This window comes from Xiphophorus maculatus, chromosome 23 (genome assembly GCF_002775205.1).
Source record: "Xiphophorus maculatus strain JP 163 A chromosome 23, X_maculatus-5.0-male, whole genome shotgun sequence".
Classification (NCBI taxonomy): domain Eukaryota; kingdom Metazoa; phylum Chordata; class Actinopteri; order Cyprinodontiformes; family Poeciliidae; genus Xiphophorus; species Xiphophorus maculatus.
Window position 1 is genome coordinate 5,214,817 of NC_036465.1, and position 22,334 is coordinate 5,237,150.

The 22,334-nt window shown below is 33.9% G+C and overlaps 1 protein-coding gene across 1 annotated transcript in view; it reads right to left on the bottom strand.

The window, feature by feature from the left end:
• Nucleotides 1-2,130: 2,130 nt before the first annotated feature.
• cplx1 (complexin 1) overlaps nt 2,131-22,334 on the bottom strand; it is a 74,648-nt gene continuing 54,444 nt past the window's right edge. The window contains exons 3-4 of the mRNA XM_023328511.1: nt 10,243-10,418; nt 2,131-6,629 (exon numbers count right to left, since the gene is read on the bottom strand). Of these exons, the coding sequence (XP_023184279.1) occupies nt 6,435-6,629; nt 10,243-10,418 (371 nt within the window). The 3' untranslated portion in view covers nt 2,131-6,434. The remainder of the gene's footprint in view (nt 6,630-10,242; nt 10,419-22,334) is intronic.

Below are 22,334 nucleotides of genomic sequence, written 5' to 3' on the forward strand. Positions count from 1 at the left end.
AGTTAAGCTATGCTAAAAATTAGCCTGGGTCCTAAACCACTGTAACTAACAAATCCACTGCAAAGTTTTCACATCCTGAACAGAGCCATGTGTTTTGTTGGTTCATTAAATAGTTTTGTTGTTCAAAATTTTGCCCAATGTTGTGCATTTAGATTAAATTGCAATTTTGGAGAGCAGTTTGTGTTTCTACTGTCCCCCCAAAACAAAATAAATCTGGTCACGCTCCTGGTATCACAACACATTCTGACATCTGCTTCATTGCTGTTCCCTGTAGAATTTTTTAAATGCTTTGAACTGTTTTCAAACATCTGGATTTTGGAGTGGTTGACACTCTTAGTTTATTGCAATAAAAGCATCCAGTGGTGCCACTAAGAGGCTACGATCCGGGGCAAAAGTCCACCTTAAAGATCCCCAAACTACTCATACCCCGGGCACAATTACACTCAAAGTAATCTTTTAATTCTGCAAACATTATTTGCGATGTGAGAATGACCCAACTAGATGTCCAGGATTTATAGAAAATGTGTGAAAGGAGATAAAGATTAGGATGATGACAAAGACACCATCTTGCCTCAAAGACCTAAAGCTCATCACCGAGGATATTTCACCAAAACAGTTTGGCACAGTTATTTTCACATCTATACCTGCAGATGTGAAAAGAATATAACAGAATGCTCCCTCCTCACAATTAGCAATAAAACCAAGTTTAATCTAGAATAAAAAAAGCAAAACATTTTGAAGCAAGAACATTATAATACTCTAGTTTTAGTCCATTGGCTAATCTTAATTAAAGTTAGATTAATAAGATAAAGAAGAATAATTTGCAAGGTTATAGCTCAAATTAAAACTGCTTATGGTTTATTTTCACAAATATTAAAACTCATATTAATTTGCTAGACATATTTCTGTTTAATTTTGCATAAGTGCAAATAACAGCCTTCCCATTTTACAAATCTATTTTGCATATGGAGAGCTGCATGATTTATTCAACATCTGTTGCAGCAGACAGTAAGAAATATTTAGTTTCAACCAGTGCAAGGAACAACACATAGAGCCTAATTCATCATGCATAAGAAAATGCTTTTATTTTTACTGTGTTTATATGATTTACTGGGTTGACTTGTTTGCAACACAAGATTAAAAGGTAATTATCAAAGTAGAAATAAATAACTTCCAATCTGGGCTAAAATTGCCATTTCATGAACAATTTAGTGGATCTTAGAAATAACAAAAATCTCACAAATAATAAAAAGCTAATTTAAAATTCAACACTGATTACCTAACCATTGGCATAACAATCAATTAATTTTCTGAGCAGAAATAAACCAAATTTAAAGAGTAATCCATAATCCCTGCCTGGCATTTGAATTTTTGGATATTCTCATATCAAAGACCCACTTAGAACAAAAATCTTATACGGCAGAGATGCTAATTTTATCTGTTTGATGTCCGTGTAATCACTGTGAGACAATCACAAGTCAGGTCTCTCTTCAGTCATGATTTGAACGACACACTGCATTCTGTTTACAGCCCTTTTCACTTTTATTGATGTTAAATCCCAGTTAAAAGAAAAAATAAAGCCATGCCGAGAATGAAAAACAGTATTTACTGACAGACACATTTACATGTGGTTTACACTAAATGTTGTACTGATCGTCATGCAATGGGATGGACCACAACTGTAAGGCTACGTCCTAGTCTCAGAAATATAGAGTGATTTTTACCAGAAAGCAGAAATACCAGTGGTTACAAAACCAAACACATAAACTGCAAAAGCACAACATCTTACTGAGAAATTTTGGACTAGTTGAAATAAGAGAAAATGTACTTTTCCTCAACAAATATGAGCTTGTTTAAAGTCAATAACTCCTTAATATTGAAAAAGTACTTGTTCTATTGGAGAATTATGGGGAAAATGTCTACCAATAGAACTAATGCATTTTCATCAATATTAAGAAATTATTCACCTAAAACAATCTCTCATATCCTGCTGAAAATTTTTTTTCTAAGTTAGTTTTCTCTTATTTCAAGTATACTAAAATATTTGTAGACCAAAATTATGTGGTAAGATTTTGTGTTTTTGCAGTGTGCTTTTTAACAGTTTGAATGCAGAAACACAAGACTATAAAAAATTATATGAAATCACTTTATTCTCAGTGTGCGGTGATTCCACTTTAGCAGGAAAGTTACATATTGAAATATTTGTCTAAAATAGCATGCAGTGAGGCTAACAGGTGGAGCTTTGAAACACAGAGGACACGAAACGTTTATATCCACAACCTTGCCTACATCGCACACCAAAAGCATGCATACACTTTTGTCAACACATAAGGAGGATACAGAGAGGAAGAGGCTGGGAGAAAGGTGAGGAGATTTTTGCAGTACAAAATAATGCAGCAAATAAACATATTTCTATTTTTTTTCCCTTTACTCAGAATACCAGCCACCAGAGGACAGAAAACAGGACTGACAACGGACAGGGAGAAAAAACGGCACCAGAAATAGCATCTCCTCAGCACATACAGAACAGAGAAAAGACAGATGCAAGAAGAGAGAAACGTCAGACAGTTACATTCAAGTCACATCAAAGGATTATTCTTCTAGAAGCCATGTTATTCATATTCAGGCAGTTTTTAAAACCTACTAATGAGTGCACGAGTGACATAAATAGGTGACTTTCAACTTTTGTGGGCTTTTGACTCAACATTCACAAAATGGCAACATATTGAGTTCCTCCAGGGCTTGGGCAGTTTGTTTGGGCAGCAGGAGAGCAATCAATTTTCTATTTATAAGATAATGCTAAAAATGTTTATGACTGTATTTGGTGGAATATTAGATGCAGACAGTGATTGGGTTTCATTAATTTGAAAAATACTTTTCAATACACATGATTTTTGCTAAAATGTTGTTGCTTGGCATCATTCACAAGGGCAGTAATTGTAGCTTTCTAAAATATTTTAAGACCAAACGTGATAAAATTAAATGTCACCGTGGCCTAAGTTGCTAGCAGTAAGAAAAAAAGCTCACTAGCGATCAGACTTTTCATTTTAAGGCAGTGATTGAAGTTTCTAACAAATCTGGGATTGAAGATATTCTAAAATAAAAGTTAGAATATTTTCTAAACTTTCAGAAGAAATGACAAAATATCTTTACTAGTTCAATTAGATGCTGATGTAGCATCTAGCTAAACTAGCTAACAAAGAACTTAAAGGCAATACTTGTAACTTTCTTTTTTAGATCAGTCAGTTTTTCACTATTAGCAAGGGCTTATCAAGGGCAGGATTAGTAGCTATCTAGCCGGGCAAAAGATTCAAAAATCATAGTTAATTGTCTATGTACTTATTTTCCATCAATCAAAATGTTACAAGCGACAGGACTGCTTGATTTAAGGGAGTAAGTAAAGTTTCTAAAATATTCCTGGGCTAAGGATTTTGTTAAATTAAAGTTACTATGTGTTAACTGGCTTGCCATCAATAAAGTAGGATGCCAGAAATGAAACTACTTTATTAAAGACATGAATTTATGTTAATAAAATACCAGTAGACCAACCATAAAAACTTGTTCGCAACAAAACAAAAAGTTTTGTTGCGAACAATAAAGCTAGGTTGCTAGCTCAGCAGTTTAAGTTTTGTTGCTTGGGAACTTATTCAAGGCAGGAATTGTATCTTTTAAAACTTTTAAAAATCAAATGCTATAATAGAGCAACTTGCTTGCTTTAAATAAAGCTAGGTTTTGCTAGCTAAACTAGCTAAACCCAATTTAGATAAGCTTAGCTAAACTTAGGTTTAACCAACTAGCTAACCCTAGTTTCTAGCTAGCCGTGAAACTGGAGTTTATGCCATCAAAATCCATCAGGTTTAAACACAAACATATTAAATGTGACTTCCTTTTTTAACTTTTATGTCACTGCTTATCAGTATTTTAGGTAGCCCAACTACTATTTAGTTGAATGTATTCAAAACTAATAGTAGCTGTTGACAAGCTAAGTTGTTAGCAATGAAACTAATATGTCTTTATATTGACGGTAATTCAACAACAGCTGTAGTTAACGGCTACTAATCAAACATCAAGCTATAATACCTGAGAATTTACTAAAACAAAAATGAAAGCTCTTTTACTAAATCTGCTATCAACATCACTATTCTTTGGTATAATTAAATAACTGCTCCCTAACATGGCAACAACGATCAAATGGTTGACTGCTAACATAATGTTGCCACAGCTGCCGGCAGTTTACAAATGCAATGAAGTCACAAGACGTTAAAGGAATGTGCTCAATGGGTGGCATTATGCCAGTGTTGTGTGTTACACTGTATTTGAAATAATTATACAGTTTACAAAACACAAAAAAACTAAATCCCTTATAGAAGAACAGGAATACACAAGTTCTGCAACATCGAGGCAAAATGTGTGGTTTTTAAAACCTCAGCTACAACTACACCTACTGTGCCCAAGTGGATCACAAAACATTCAGTAAAAAAATCTACCACAACATCTAAGTTACTGTTTTCAAAAGCACATTGATGATTACAGAGATTTGATTTTGGACTTTCTGTACATGGCAGCTAATATTACCCTTTAAATGGCATTGGCACACATCTCATCTGTTTAACTGTAGATTGGAGTCAATCTTCAATTTTTGACTTATAAAAGCACAAATAGTTTAAGGTTTACATTGTGATGTAGTAGTCTAAAAGGCAAAGAAGGAGTTGACAGAGGCCTACTGCAATTATCTGCAATTAAGTAGGTGGATTACCAGCATAAATCTGGTGGAATGTCAGAAATATCTGGAATGTTCGACAAGACACTCTGGAATGAAGTAAAATTAAAAACAAAGGCATAGAAAAGAATTTGTACAAGTATTTGAGTTTGTGCAGCTATTTCCTAGCACAACAGACCAGAATCTGTCGGAATGTTAAATATTTTGCCTTGTTGGGCCATGAAGCTTCGTGAATCATTTCTCATTGTGTTAGCCTTCCTCATTACAGTGAACGGTTTGTGAATTCCAGTTGATGAACGCTCATGTGATTAAAACACTTTTACGACATGAAGCAAATTGTCCCACCTTCCCTCTTTAAATAAATGTGTCTGACCTACAAAACTTTCACTGTTACAGTACGTTGACACGTGTGTGCCGTTAACATCGACTAACACATTTAGGGGTAACTTTGAAACACAAAACAATGAAGATTGTCTGTTATTGCTGATTTGGGACTTCACTCCCGTTTGTTAAACCAACAGACACAGGACAACTTCATTTTGAACAATATATTGCACTATTGTCACTGTCTGTTCACATATAGTGTGTACACAACATAGTTGTGTTTGTGAAGTTTCTATTCTTTTTTTTTTTTTTACATTAAAATAAAATAAGAAAACACAAAGATATTACACGTAGCTTCAAATTAACCAGCCAGGTAAAATTTTTACACGTCTTGATTCAAAAGAAGACTAAATAACACTGGCAACAACAGAGTTTTCTAAGCCACAATCAAATATAATATAACCAGTGAACTTTTTGAATTTATATAATTTTACCCTCCTCTTTTAAAACAAGTTTTACATATAGAGAAAATATTTCTCCATGGAAGAACCTTTTGAACAATCAGTTATCTCCTAATGTACAGTGAAGTTGAATGAAATGTTTTAATTAAATAATTTATTGCCTGAAATACCAACATCTTCTCTTTCATGACTACAAATTAAATCAGTATATGCACATCGCCTCTTAGGTATTAAATGCATGCATACAAAATAAACAAATTTGTCTCAATAGAAATAAATTCCTTCACTTCACAAACTTACTTGACTTTGTTTTTACACATTTAAAATGTCATGTTCATATTTCATATTCACATAATAATCAATTTAAGGGTGAATGGCCACAACGAAGAACCAATAAAAAAATGCATGTATCTCTGTACACTATGTATCAAAAACTAGCAGGAACATAAAAGAAAAATGAACATTTTAATTAAATTTGATATGATTTGGATAATTCCCTACAAGTTAAAAATATGGCTTATACTCTTAGTAATCTTGTCATATATCATATTTCACTCATATATAGTACTCTTTTATATTATTTACAAACAAAAAAGTGGCTGTCGGCAATGTTTGAACTTATTCTGAGAAATGGATTGAAAAGATGTTAAATAAAGTGATATATGTAGGTGTTTTTGTAATTTTTAAACAGGATAACTGATTCTCTTGTCATGATATTAAAAGTATGAATCACTGTCTGAGATTGGATAGTTCAGCTCAAAGACAAAATCATGGCACACTGCGTAATTCCAGGACACTTAGTATTTGGTTTGATGGGATTGGACAAGTGTGAAGAATAGTGTGACGGCAGGTTGAAGTGGGACAGGCTGGTACAGCATTAATTAGAAGGATTTTGTAAGAAGTTAACCATATTTCCAAGCAAAACCCTGTTACTTTTTATTGAACATATCCATCAGAGGGGCTGGGATGAATTTCATGACAGTATCCACGATGCTCTCCTCTTCCTCCTCATCGCCGCAGCCGGTGGGGACGGCCTTTTTAGGGCGGGTAAGGCTGCCCTCTGAGGCCTGCTCCATGGCAGCGGCAGCCTCGGCTTCCTTCTCCTCCTTCTTCTTGATGCCATACTGCAGAAACAAGAAAGGAAAAATGACGCAGCAGGCCAGATTTTAATAACATTTTGCCATTTGTCTTTAAAGAACTGGCTTTTGCTCATGTCTTTTGGTTTTTTGAAACCCATGTACTGTAATTGAAAATGTGTAGTTAACCACTTTGCATTGCTACATATTTTAAAGAATACTCATAAAAGAGGTTGAATGTCACATATTGACTTATCTATGTTTTTTATTGTCTGAAAATTTTATTTTTACACCTTGTTTCCATTGTGATTCTTATTTGCTAGACGGCTTATGAAAATATCTGGGATTATAACCATTACTCAAACAAACAAAAACAACTATCAGCTATGTCCAGTTGGCGCCTATGTGGTATTGAATAATTGAAGTAGTTTTTGTCATTCCATTTACTCTTTGTTAGGGTCACTTAATGCTCTAAACATTGTTTCCGACTAGTATACTTGTTTTCTGATGGCTACTTCCAGCAGACTTTTTCTTAACTGTAACTCTTTATTTTTCTTTTAAATATGCCTAATTAATGATAAAATCTTAGATATAATATAAATAACCAAATCATGAGCTGTGGATATAGGATTGAGGAAAATAAATCTGTACTTAGCAGTCAGTAGCAGCTACATTTAAAGTTAACACATGGAGGCTATGGACCCTTTGCATGTTATTGTTTACATCCGGAAATTTTGCACATGTGCATAAAGCTGGAGGACTATTCTTTTCCATGCCGTCCATAGCCGCGATGCCCCGGAGAACAATAACGTTAACTAAATGAAACCTGGGGATGTAAGTTTTATTTATAGGTAAAAATAGCGCAGAAAAACAGGTAAAGACCAACTATTTTTTCTTGCTCTCTGTGTCGGCTGCGCTACGCAGACTCGTTGCCGTAGCAACTGACAACAACGCTACTTTATGTTTCACGATTCAACACCAAAAAAACATTCAAACATTTCCCACACAATGTGGGAAATGTTTGAATGTTTCCCACATTGGGAAACATTACAGTATTAGTATTTGGTAATGCTGATACTATTATCAGTATCAGTATTATCCGTTACAACATAAAAGTGTAACAGACTGAATGTCCGTTACACTTTTATGTTTTTAGGCCTGTTATCTATTTTGCGATTATTAATAAGTGCTCGTTTTGGTAGATGAGCTACCGCTGCTAGTAGCTAAGCTAACACTGCGGTGGTTGATTAGCTCATTTAAACAGGTGCTCTACTGACCATCTGTCAGCGTTGGTGTTTTTTTAAAAAATTTTTAACTGAACCGAAACAAACCAAATTCCTCCTCTACATGTTACGGTTGTTAAAGTCAAGCATGCATAACATACCCTCTCCCTCACTTTTTTTTCTGTTTCTAAAAGCTTTTTCCTAACCTTGTTATAGTTGTTGTAGTGTAGCAAAGCACTGCGTCCCTTTTTCTTTTATATATATCACATGCACATTTAAGACTTATGTTAAGTTGACAACTTGACAGCAAAAACCAACGGTAGTCATTCCTTCTGTCCAAGTGCTTTGACCAAAAAAGTTTTGAGATTCAGCATATAACTTGGGAAGGGTTTCTACCAGCAAAAGGCCACTGAAGCAATTGTTTATTGATATATTTGCTGGAGATCTTCTCTTTACTTCTCCCTCATGCTGCTTTAACTCAACCTCCTCCAATCTGTCTTGTTCGTCTCTTTCTCGCTCTCAGGCTTATTCCAAAGCAACAAAAGGCTTGCATCAGTTAAAAGTGAAGACCGTCAAGCTTAGTCAGCGCCTCTCCACAGAATAAAGTCAAACACTTCCAGAAGACTCGCTGTCAAACCACACTTTATCTCTCATCTTGTTTCCCCATTCCCTGTTTACGCTGTGGAGTTCAGAGGAGATTCTCTAACTCTTCAAGAGTCTTCCTGTCAAACATTTAACGCATTATTAGCAGTGTCAAGAGTAATATTTTACCAGAAACGTGAAACACCTGTAGAGGATAATTAAATATTAATCATAAATCTTTGCAGTTTGAAATATCAGTAAACAAAACCAATCATTTTAGTGTTTTTAAAGCCTTTAAGGTTTTAACTTCACTTTTATGCATAGATAAGAAAATTTGAACTAATAATCTTGCTATGAAGCAGTTTCCTGCGAAATTTGAATTTAAAATAAATTTGAAAATTATGATGGAGTGATGTGGCGTTGAATAAGTTGATGTTTTGTTGTGTATTTTTTGTTTATTTGAAATGTGTCAGGTGCTAATCAGCTAATTTTGTTTTTACATGATTAGGAGACATAAGTTTATTATTTTTTCTGCTCCCTTTCATTCGCTACTTATTTTAGTTGTGACATCAACTATTCGTATTGAGAGGATTGAATAAAAAAAAACAATTAAATGATTTAGATTATAAATTAGACAATATTTGCTTTTCATTCTTTGCAAAAATAAAAAAGGCTCAATCTTACTAGGTGAGTAAGATAGACTTAGCTCTACTAGCCCACCATCTGTCCCTGAATGTATCTCATCTACAGTTAAAATATACAGACTTTATTAAAATTGAATAATTTTATCAAATTTTAACATCTGATCAAGAAACTACAGCCTGAAGGAATTGTATTTCACTAAACATTTGTTTATTTACTTTTTTTTCAATATGTACAAAAAAGAAAAACATGAAGCATAATGTCAAAACTTTTGCTTTACATATTGAAGGTAGTGGGTGGAAGTGTAAACTTAAATCAATATTCCCACTCTTTATGCACCTACATAACCTTTTGTTTATTACATACATACATATATATATATATATATATATATATATATATATATATATATATATATATATATAATTCATACTTAAATTTGCAAATGGCAAAACTCTGCTTCTTTGTCAAACAATTTTTTAATGTTTTTCAGTAATTTGTGGATTTGTAAAGAGTCAATTAATTTGAATACTTTCAATTTTACATAAAGTGTGTTTTCTAAATATTCCTCTTTATGGATTACTCTTGTTATTTTCTAATAATATTAATTCTTATATTGCAGATTTGTAATTATTGCTCCAAATCTCTGCACAATAACTTAAGATTAGTGAGCAATAGAGCACATGAAATGCTTTTTACAGGATTAAATTGTAGCTGCTGGAGCTACCATCTATGGCAGGCTCAGCTTTTTGAGATAATTTTGGTAATTTATTATTTTTGACTGGACATCAGCCCCACACAGTGTAACTGCGAAGAGGCTGCCAAATCTAATGCAGACAGGTAAAATCAACTATGTTTTTTTTTTTCCCTTGCAAGTTCTTGCTGTCAGTTTCAGCAGGAGATGGGATGGAAAACATGTTTTTATTCTGCCTAGAAAGAAAATCAGCCATGTTTGCGTTTGCAGACCCTTGGATGGAAAAATCTGTGGCAGTAAATTATGACCAGGGATGGAGCCAAAAAATACCTATAGCTAATTTAAATGAATAAATAAAGGAGTTGAATGACAAATTTATTGCACTGAAACAAAATAATTGAGAAAAATATCTTCTGTTTTATTATTTCTTTTATTTTTTGGTAAAGAATTGTAATTTTAAGCTCTTTATTTCACATTTTGACCAAAAACATACAGAAAATGTCCAGATGTATTTCCTGACCTTGTCCCTGATGCCCTGTCGGATGTTTTCTCTCTCTGCCTCCATTCTTGCATATTTCGCCTTCCTCTCCTCTTCTTGTTGCCTCAGTGCTTCTTGCCTCTCCTCCTCTTTCTTCTGAGCATCAGGGTCCTTCTCCTCCTCCCCACCAAGCATTTTGCCCATGTCTTTAGTGGCTCCTGTTGACAGAAGTAGCAGAAAAGAGACGGTCACTTCAATGAAAGAAATAAACAATTCTTATTTTCGTTGCTGCACAACTCATAGGTACATCTAATAGTTGGATAATTGAATAGAAATAATTTTGTATTTCAAATTTCAAGCCGGTAAAACAGCAGCACTATCTCCCTTTGACAGAAAGCTGCAGCAATAGATGGAACAAGTGCCACAATCACGACCCAGAGATAAGAGACGCTGTAATTTCACTAACAGTTCTCTTGATTGCTTTGTTGTCCTTTGTCATCTCTAACAGAAATTTATATTCTCATGCAAAGTGTACACTTTGACCTTGGATCAAGGCCTGAACAAAAGGCTGTTGAAATACAATAACAAGGGCCCGTTGCAACTCAACTTGTTGCTAATTTATGAATATAATACACATGTGCTAACATCAAGTTTGTTGTTGTAATATGATAAAATATGCTTTTGCAAGGAAGTGTTTCAGCTGTCTTGAAATCGTTAGGATATTTATTAATGAAGTGCTATCTTATCGCATCAATCCAAAACTTGAAATTAAATGTAGTTTATTGTTGATGATGCAATCATTTCTCAGATTAAAGAGAAACCAGAGAGCTGAGCAAATGAAGTCATTACTCAGTGAGTTTAGGCTTACGAAAACATCCACAGGCAGTTTTAAAGCTGTCATGAACCGATCTATCCTCACTAAGAAAACATCTTCTGTTTGCTACAGGCACCAGCTGACATGGCTGATCTGTGTGTTTTTTTTTAGGGATTATTTTCATGCTTGATCGTTGAAAATAAGATTTTATGTTTTTTATGTAAAGATGAGGTGTGAAGATGGGACAACATGATTGTTTGTGATAAGAGAAAGTCAGAATTTTTATTAAACATTGAAATATTTGGCTTGTGTGCACTGCCAGAGGTATCACAGTAAGATTATTATTTATTTATTTACACTGAAATAAATAATTTCTGTAAAGGGTCCATATTTTATGAGTGTGAGAAGCCATATCTCTCATATAGATGTCAAGAAACAATGTGTACATCTTAAACATTTTTCACTTTTTAATCAATTAAATGTAATTGAAGAGCACAAAATAAGTCATATATATATATATATATATATATATATATATATATATATATATATGTATTTCATCGATCATATACACACACACACACACACCTCTATATGTATATGTTCCACTAAATATTGATTTCTGAACTCTTCCTGGGTTATTACTTTAGTGTTGTTTCTAAATGAATATGAACTTGTTTTCTTTGCTTTATTTGAAATCTGAAAACTCTGCATCTTTTTTGTTACTTTGACCACTTTTCATTTTCTGCAAATAAATACAAACATTTTGCTTGCAATTTCAGAGACATGTTGTCAGCAGTTCATAGAATAAAATAATAATTTTCATTTTACTCAAAAATACACCTATGAAAAGTAAAATCAGAGAAACGGATCATTTAAGGTGGTCTCTTAAATTTTTCCAGAGCTGTATATATATCAAATATATTTGATTTTCAACATCAAATATAATAAATATTTCATGTTAAGGTCTTATCAAGCTTGCGGTAAAGCTAAATCTGAAAAATATTCCTGCAAATTTGAGAAATGGAGTTTACAGGATATGTTATTACATTTTCTGAGCTTGTTATTTTTGGTTCTGTGGTCTCACTGGGTCGACTGGCAAAGTTTTAAACTGGAAGTATCCAGTCCGACAGCTACACAGACTTATTTGAAGAGTCAGTCTGCATGCTGAGCTCGCTGCCTTCTCTTGGGACTCTGTGCGCTCTTACTCTTGAGATATTGGCTCTTCTTTCCGGCTCAATGGCTGGAAACAAGGCAGTGCTTTAAGAGTGGTCAGACGAATCCTGAACCCTTGTCTCTGCACTCAATTCCAACCCACAGAAAAAGAAGAGATTATAATGAGAACTGGGCCTTCTTGAGTACGCTGGGCAAATTTGAAATCCATCCCACTCCCATAATAACCTCAGTCCGGCACTCTTCTTGTCTTTATTAGGGCCTTTGTCTTCACCTCGGTCTCCGCATGTCTCTGGTGTAGAGACTTGCAAAGTCTCTGGAGAAAGAACTCAAAGGCAGAGCCATCTGGCTTTGCATGGAAATTGATGAGACATTTCTAACCTTGAGGTTCCCTGCTGACGTCTTGAGCTTGCCATATTGTACCAGGACAAGCCCCAGTCATTCATGAGGGGATTGCTAATTAATTTTTATATAAAAAATATATTCTTTCATGAGTCTGAACCAGCATATCTTAGCCTGATAATAACGTGTACAGTGGATTAATCTGTTCAGAGATTATATATATTTTTATTATACTGTCACAACATAATGACAGCTTTAATAAATAAGTAAAAAGCTATTTTTTTTCATAAAAGTTACATTCTGCAGTTTTAATAGTAGGATAATTCAATCACTTTTCAGCATTATATTAATTTACTTTGACTCGATCTAAGAGTTAGCAGACATTCCTAATAAATATTAATCACAAAAATCTTCAAAAATGTTGTGAGGATGATTTTCAGACTTCCTGTTTATTAGTTCATGAGAGAAAAATCACATATATGTAAAATGAATCAATATATAGTTTATATAAAACCTTTAATAGCTGCTCTGAAATAAATAAAAGTAAGTTTAACATGAACAGCAGCAGATTTTGCCATTAAAAAAGCACTTCCTATATTTTTAGCCTAAATAACGAACATGATGAGGGAAAAACAATGGATGATTAAAGAAAAGCATTACTTGAGCCACAGAAAGGATTAATTTCTGTCAGAAACTACAATTTGATTATTTAGTTTCTATAAATGTGTGGTAAAGTTGCTCTTGTTGTTTTGTTTAACTCTCAGTAGATTCTGTCTCCGTTTTCTGCCGCTGTCTAAATCTCATTATTCTGGTTAATCACACACTTTGCATGCAGACACCAAGTTACATTATTAACGTGTTTCTGAGCAATCACAAAAACAGCAGTGACTCTCTCAGCTTGGAGATAACACCCACAGGAGTTTATTCTTAAACATTCTGCTGCTCTGTGATTTGCTGGAAGACAAAGGAGAAGTTAAACTTTTTCTGTCTTTGTTCCTTGCAGCTTGAGGAGATTTACCAAATCTTGCATGAGTAGCAAGCTTCAGAAAGCAAAAGACTGAGGGATAATATTTTGCATGACCTCAGGTATGACAGAAAGTTTTCAAATGAAAACTAGTCTTCTCTACTCCAACGCTTTAAAATAAGGCGTGACACACAAAATTACATTGTTCGAGCTCATATCTTTTCTGTCCTTCCATTATGCATGATGCTGAATTTACATTACACACAGGAATTTAAAATTGGATTACACTGCAGATAGTGTGCAGTATTTTCTCTCCCTAATATAAACAAGAACATGAAGGCGAAATAAGATCATCGCCGATTTAAAGACAAACTATGAGGTTAAAAAAGTTTTAGCTAAAGTTGGAGCATTCATAAATATATATTTTAGATGTAAAACCTCTAAGTTTATTTTTCCCCTGTCTTTCCCATATGCTGATGTTTATTTTAACTTTCTCTCAAACCTTCACATGTGCAATCTTGATGCTCAAGGCTAATTAGCTCGTCTGATTGTGACAAACTTGCTGTGTGGAAATCTGTGACAGGCGTCATTCCCAAAAGCCTTGGAGTCATCAGAAGCTGCCTGTGGTGGAGTCTGTATGTTGGGAGAGCTCCAGAGTAAGAGATGAGAGCGTCGGCTTCAGCAAGAACAAAAAACCCCCCCAAAGAAACAGGATTTAAGGGGCTTAATTAGAGAAGATAATGAGCAACTCTGTGTTTTACTTGTGAATTGGCGTATTTCCTTTAAATGGCAGTAGATGGCTACGTAATGGTCTGATATAATTGGGCACTATTAATCTGAAATGCAAGAGCTAACATGCATGTGGAAGTTGGAAATTATTCCTCAAAATTGATTAAAACAAACTAAAATATGTTCCTGATAAAAACTACAAAACCTTATCCTCTTAATCAGAAATTCAAATAACAGAAAAGAGAGTTACTGTCATGTAATGGTAAAAGAGAAAGGCCCAAGGAAACAATTGTACTTTAAAAAATGCTGATGGGAATAACAGGATGGCATCTAAAATGACCCATATTTAAGATGGAGAGGTGATTTTTGAACAAGGAGCCATTGGTTGATTAGAAACAGGGCACAGCTGTAATTGAAGCTGGACTGATGAAATTGGAGAAATGGCTGATAAAAATCACACCAAACAAGAGAACAGAATATAAATGCACATAAAATACCAAAATGAAGCAAAATACAAAACCAAACTTGCAAAAAACATGGTAGTCTTCAAATAATCAGATGAAAATGGGACACAGAAAGAAAATCTAAACATGAAAAAAGTACCAACAAGTGACGTTTTGTTCTTCTTGTGGTCACAATAATTTATGACTATATTTTAAAATCTAAAATAAGGTTTTCTTATTTTATATTTTATATTACAAAGGTGATTTATTATATTTCATATATTCATTTGAATATGGATGAATTGACTTTTGTTGGTACTCAAGAAGATCAGACATACAATTGCTGATGGATCAGATGATTACCATCTCTCTTTGTTATTTAGTATGACTTGTATGCAAAGATAAATTTCATGCAAGTGCAACTTAATAAAACAGACCGTCATCGTAGAGTTAATTAATTTCAGTATTGTAGCTCAAGATGCAATATATAGATCTCAATAGTTTATTTTCATAAAATATTCTAGGTGAAGCCTTATGCCACACTTTTCTTCCACTGAACTTTTCATGTAATTTGACACAGTACTTCGAAAACACTGCAGTCAGAATCATGAGGTCGTCTTGTAGCAAAACGCCAGCAGCCAGTGCAGAAAGAGGAGAGGAGACGCGTTCCACTTCCTGTCCACATTGCAAATAAATCACACATGCAAACCTGAGATATGACAACGATTAATTCTCGTTTCACCACTGGGGGCATGTGTCTGCGTAAGACATCAACCAAGCTGTACTGCTGTAACCAATAGGAAAATCTGGCTGCAGTAACCACTATTCCACCCACAGAGGGCAGCACTAAGATGACCTTCGGCAAAAATATAGAACGTTAAACAAATTGTACACAAAACTGTCAAAATGTACTAAGAAACATGGAGACACCCCCTTACTACTTTAGACAGTTTATTTGAATAAAAAAAATTATTCAGGGTTTATTTATTGTTTAAGAAACAATAATTGCTCAATGGATTGGCAGCTGGAGCACAGAAAAAAAAATTCTAACTCTTAATTAATTTAGATCACAAACTGAAGTGTTTAAAACCCGTTTGTATGTTGCTAAGCTTAATGGTTTCTAGAAATCTGAGTTCATTCCAACTCAGTTTCTAAATAAACACCAAAAATGGCAGCAGTATTGTTGTGTTTTTTGAAAAATATAAGTCTTTCAACTGGCTTGGATCATTGTATCAAACCTGTTTCAATGTCAGAGCAGCAAACACACTGAGCTAGCAATAACTCACTTCAGCTTTGAAGCAGCTTTCTAGGTCAGCGGAGGCCTCGGGACTAATTTTAAAGTTGGAAGAGGCTTAGCTGGAAGAAGCGTGGAAACTAAAAGAAAAACTCTCAGAAGTTATGGATGGTTGGATCAAGAAGTGGATTATAGTGTGAGCATTTAAATAAAGGCTGGGTTTTAATTTAGAGAGCATGGAAAAACATGAGAAGATAGCATTAAATGTGTGTGAATAAGCCAAACGAGTACAAAGCATGCAGCTGCTGAATCCCTGCTTGCTTCTGTGCATGGATGGCTTTGCTACCATCTTGTTCCTATGCTATTAATGCATGATTGAGTGAATTTCCTCCAGGTGTGTCTAGGCTGCTGCTGCATGTGGATATCTGTGTGTTTCCATTTATATGGCACATATACGTAGCTGCAAACTTTAAGGCTGAAACCACACAGGCATCAGGCACAGAATTCAGCAAAAACACAAAAAATTACCAAATATTTTTGATCACGTTTATATTGCAAATATTTTAGTATCCTTCAAATAGGACTAGTAAGAAATATGAGCTTATTTTAAGTCAGTAATTCCACAATATTGATGATAAAGTACTAGTTCTATTGGGAGTTTATTTCACTTACAAGGTGTGAAAAATGTTTTGCTTCAAGCGAAATAATCTGTCAATGAAGCAAATATTTCCTCTTCTATATTAAGGAATTACTGACTTGAAAAAGCTCCAATGCTGAATTTAACATTATAAATCTAATGCATAAATGTTTTTGTGATTTTATATTGTTACATAAATAAATACAGCATCCCAGATTCACAATGGAATATTGCTGATCAAAATGTATTCTAAAAATATATTTAAATTCTTCCATCAATCATCTAAAACGTACAGCATGACATCATAAAGTTTGTCACTTGCATGTTTTGTATTTTCAAAAACTACAGTTTTTCCAGTATTTGAATGATAACTGGATTGTTTTTTTATATATGTTTATTTTACCATCATATGTAGTTTTAACAAATAAATTTGATTATACTCACATATTATTATACGAAATAGCTGTGAATTAAAACATTATATGTTTTCAAGTTTGCATAATTTTTTTTGCTGTGATTATACATAGTTTTTATGTAAATTAAACTGCTATTTTCACATTGCATATCTTGCTGAAAAGTTATTTGTAAGTTAGTTTTGTCTTAATGCAAGTGTACTAGAATATTTGTGCTAGAAACTAAATGAAACATATTTAGTGTTTTTGCAGTGAGGATGAGCAGACTGAAAGAGTGAAAAGAGATGAAAAAAATACAAATAAAAAACCAAAAATGCCTCTGAAAATTGAATTGTGAAAATAATCAGAATCAAAACCCAGTAAATTAACAAAAAATTGAACAATTCTGCCTGAGAAAGCGAGGAAGGAAGCAAATCAAGAGACCAAACAACAAAAAAGAAGGAAGAGAAGATGAAAAGGCAGCCATTAGAGTAAAGAGGTAACAGAAGACAGAGCAGGAAAAATAAAACAAGTGATAGTAAGAGAGAGAAAACAACAGGATCAGCTCAAGGACTCTGTGTTCCTGCTCTCCCATCTGTCACCAGTCCTCAGCAGGAACACGGCTGCAGAGCGGCGGGCCCCGGCTTCAGGCCCCCAGGCCCACAGCAGCCATCATCAGTGACCTCCTGCTCCAGGCCTGGCAGAAAGGTGGACTGAACCCCGACGGGGAGACCGCCGAGGGAACCAGTCAGGCGGCGCTGCTCCACTTAGCAGGAGCTAAGCTCGTATGTGAAGCTTGTTTTACTGCTTCTCACAAATTAAACGTCGTATCTTTTTCTGTCATAAATATTCTCTAAAACTTACAGAAGGGAGCGACATCCACAAGTTCCAGAATTTGCACATAACTTTATATTTTGTCTGTTTGGCGATATTTTAAAATATTGAATTAGATGTTATGATCAGTACCATTTTTACCAAATACTTTTTTATTCTTACTTGAGTAAAAATATGTGGCAGTAGAGCTACTCTTTCTTGAGTGCAGCTTTTGACTACTCTACCCATTTCTGCTAATAACACAATAAAAAATCTAGTTTCTGCAAATAATGAATGGTGCTGCTCTTACCCACCTTATCAACACAATGCTTATCTATAAATATTTTCTGCTTTTCACCGGTGGAAAAGAAAAATCGGTGTCAGTCCGCAAGAGTTCCTGTTTTTCCCCCTGAACTTCATCGTCTCATGTGCGTTTTAAAAAATGTGTATATTGTGCTGAGGTTTGCTCAAATGTAGGAGTTGATAAAGTGAAAACCAGTACACAAAAACCTTGACAATGTATTAAAGTTAGAGAAATCTTGCACACAATGTGATATCTTGAAAGCGTGTTTTTAACTCCTACACGAGGTTTCCTCAGTGGCACACCTTAAAAAGATCTTTTGTTGAAGCTGCACTGACTCACTCTTCACACTGAGCTGTTCACGCTCATCCTGGCTATTTACTGGTTGGGCTTTCTGGAACTCAGCTATCCTTAGAGAGCTCAAGAGACAGCATTTGATCATGAAAGGATTATTTTTTATTGATGTTTACTCAGGTAAATCTCCTGTGAGCAGTTATGTAAGACACTTTACTTTTTTATCTATGTATTAACCTATAGAGAAGAACTTAAATTAAAACAACCAGCTTATTATTTAATTTGCATTCATATAAACTGTACAATTCAAACAGCAATTAATTTTGCTCCACTTTTGCACATTTTGCATTGTCTATTTGCTTTCATTTTGCACTAATAACTCTACATACAGATTCAAAACATGCATGAAGTCCAGCAGATAATATATGCATGCTTTTGCCACTTCAGCCACAAACACAGCAGGGACAGAAATGTTCAAACAGATGGAGAAAAATAATTACTCATAGGAAGCTTAGAGAAAAAAGAATATTGTTCAAAATGTTGTTTCTGAATCAATAAGTGATGTGGATGTTTTTAATTCGCAGGTGCTAATCTAATGGTAAAAGTCATTAAAAGGTTTAGCCCTTTGGCTGATTTATTTAAAAAAAAATATACATAAATAGTGTAATATTTTTCCCTGAATGCATGCATGATTTCTCTGAGAAACGTTATTTATGCTGAAGAGTCATAAGAGGTAGATAAATGCAGAAACTCTGATAAACACATGCAAGTGAGGTTTTTGCAAACATATTTCTATCCCTTTGCATGGCTAACATTTGTGCTAATTACATGGCCATGTATTTATGCATGCCATAAATACATGGCATATAAGATACTTAACAAGTAAATATATTTGGTAAAATACTATTCAGCATGATGAGACTGCAGAGATTAAAAAAGTAATCAAAAGCTTAATTACACAAATTCAGAAACAGTGAGATGATTTCTTTATTCAACACATGCAAACTATACAGATTTAATTAGTTTTAAAAACAGTTTACAACACCTCCATGCTGCAAAGCTCAGCATATCTCTGTTAGACTCGTCTTTTGTTTGGTTTATATCACCTTCATCAAAGGAGGACAGCCTCACAGAGTCTGACCTCATTTATCACATTCATCAGGTCTGAGGTCACCACCAAGGACAAGCTCAGCCATTCATCCACAGAAAAAAACAGAGTGTTACTCCTCAAATGTTTCTTTGCATTTACATGAAAATACAACAAGTTGAGCAAATACTGTCAGGAAAATCTTTGCAGGCTATAAAGAAGCGTTAAAAAAACATTTCACCAGTTTACACATTTCTAAAACTCTTAATTTTCATGCTTTATGACAGGAGCAATAATGTGAAATCATTTTTTAGCTTCTTCTCCTTCATTATTATAAAAGACAAACTATTCCTACTAATTTATAACTGGATTTGGATACATTTAGGAGTACTTTACATTTGGATATGATATATGATATATTTGTGATGAAAAGAATCACTTTCTCAATGAGACTTCAGCATTACAAATGGGAAGACATCTGGAAGAGATGGAAAATTGACATTTTGATTTAGGTATCCTTTAACTTTTTATTTCTCCCTGGAAAAAATTAAAAAGTGATTCTGCAAAAGGTACTGAAAACAGGGAACAAATTACTATCCATCCAAAACAGAATCTGTACCCCAGTTTAAACTTCATTAGCTGTAAATGACTCCTGATTGCTGTATGGATTGGTGTTCTGTATGCTGTTCCTTGTATTCTTATGTTGATCTTTATTTTTGTTGCTATAAAAAAATCCTCTATTTAATATCCACATGCCTGAATATGATATAAAAATTCAACAAAATTGTGTAGGGTGTCCTACATTTTCACTTAAAGGACAGTATAATAGATAAACTCCACAGTTGGATGTTTTATTTCTGGTTTCTAATAAGTACTAGACTTTTTTTCCTGCAGTCTAACACCAAGTAATCTTATGAAGCTGATACAAGGATTTAGCATTATACCAAAAACCCTTTAACTCTTAGCAGAGCTGCATATCATCGTCAAACAAGACGATGATCACTGAATGCGATTTATACAAAGTATAAACTTTTCTTCTCAAGGCAACCAGTAAGGGACATTTAAGCATCACTGATTGTATTTAATTTAGACATAGTTAGTCAGGGCACCTTTTATTCTTGAATGTTAATTATTACTCAAATAATTACAAATTCAAAGACTTTTCTTTCTTCTCCAGCTTCTCCGTTCACATATAGTGATCCAACACAAGGGTCACCAGAGGTTGAGCTACATTATTTAGTCTAATTAAAAAGATCAGCTCATTAGGAAATACAAAAACACTACACCAGTTGTCAAAAACAGAAAAATTATAGAATAATTGCAAATTTCATCATTTCTACCCTGATTTACAACTAAATTACCTTAGAGCTTAAAGTTTGAATCATATTTTTTCTGTATGCTTTATTTAATTTAAAACTATAGTGTTCTGTTTATGTAAAACAATAAATATATTTCTGATTAAACATTCTGTTGCTGGTTAAAAATGAAGCTCAAATCTCTGAATTATGATTCTTTAGCAGAAAAAACATCCAGTTATGCAGAAAAAGTTGAATATGTAAAAGAAGAAGGTGAAAAATTATTTGGCATCATTCTGAAGAAACATAAAATGTTACCCCATCCTCTATTTAATTGTTAATAATTATTTTATTCCAGGGTTTAGTAACATTTTCAATGTGATCATATGTGTGTTTTAATCTTAATTTTACGTCATGCTGTTTCATTGGGACTTTAATTATTCACTGGATATTTTAAGGCAATAAGTGCCTGTTAAGCGCAGCCTGAAATAGCGTCTGTTCAATATGTAACACAAACAGGTGCTGTTAGCCGTCCAGGTCGCTCAGCCACCTGGATGAGCATCGATGTCACAAGTCACATCAATCAAACCAAAATAATTTAAATTAAGAGAGAGGCAGCAAAGACTGTGAAACTGTTCCTGCAATAGACTTAGCCTTAAATAACACGTTCTGTTTCAGTTATTTATTCATTCCACACATCATAGAGGCATAATCAAGTAACTATGTTATTTGTCCAAAATAATTGAAAATTAATTTGACTTCCTAATTTAATGCTTTTAAATTGTCTCCTGTCTCTTTAAGAAGCTACTACTTTTTCAGACTCTGATCACAACAATAACTTGTAATATAAAGCCCAATTTAAAGTTAGCTTAAAATGTAAAAAGGAGACAAAGTATACCTTCATACAGCCAGGTTGCTTTTAGATTCTTTGCTTGTTTTTTCCAATAATTACATTTAAATGATTTAAAACAGCTTTTTAAAGCTACCCAAGTTACTTTCGTCTGATAACTTAGTTTTGTTGATGATAAAATTAGACAGGTTTAAGGATGTCTAAGTTTTCTGCATCCACAGGAAATGTTTACGCTGCAAAAAATGCAAATCACAAAAATACACAAAAAATGCAAATCTACCCTAGAAATGTAAAGGAACTTTCCATTAAAACTTTTAACAGTTTTTTGCCTGTACTTTCTCCTTCACGTCAATGTTTGTGAGACACATTTTAAAAATTAAAAAGATTAAAATTTTTAAACAACAGAAATGTTTGTCAATGTGCCAAGTGCTACATCGTAAAAAATATTGAAGAATTCACTTTGGGATGGACTAAACGTGATAAACCGTTAAAATAAAAATAAAAATGTGTTTTTTGAGTTGACGGAAATGTTTGTAAAATTAACAGACATTTTTTCTTTTCTTAAATTCAAAATTTCCTTACAGTGTATGTTGTATGACAGACAAAGGAAACTGTTGTTAAGTACGCTGCTTCCTTTAATCCATAAAAACATCTGTGGGGAAGAAACATTTTTAATGAAACCTGCTTTGTGGTTATTTAATTGAAGCTTTGTTGTAACTTTGCCTGTCAGTCACTGGCGGTCATGGTGGCTCATTCTCTCAGTAAT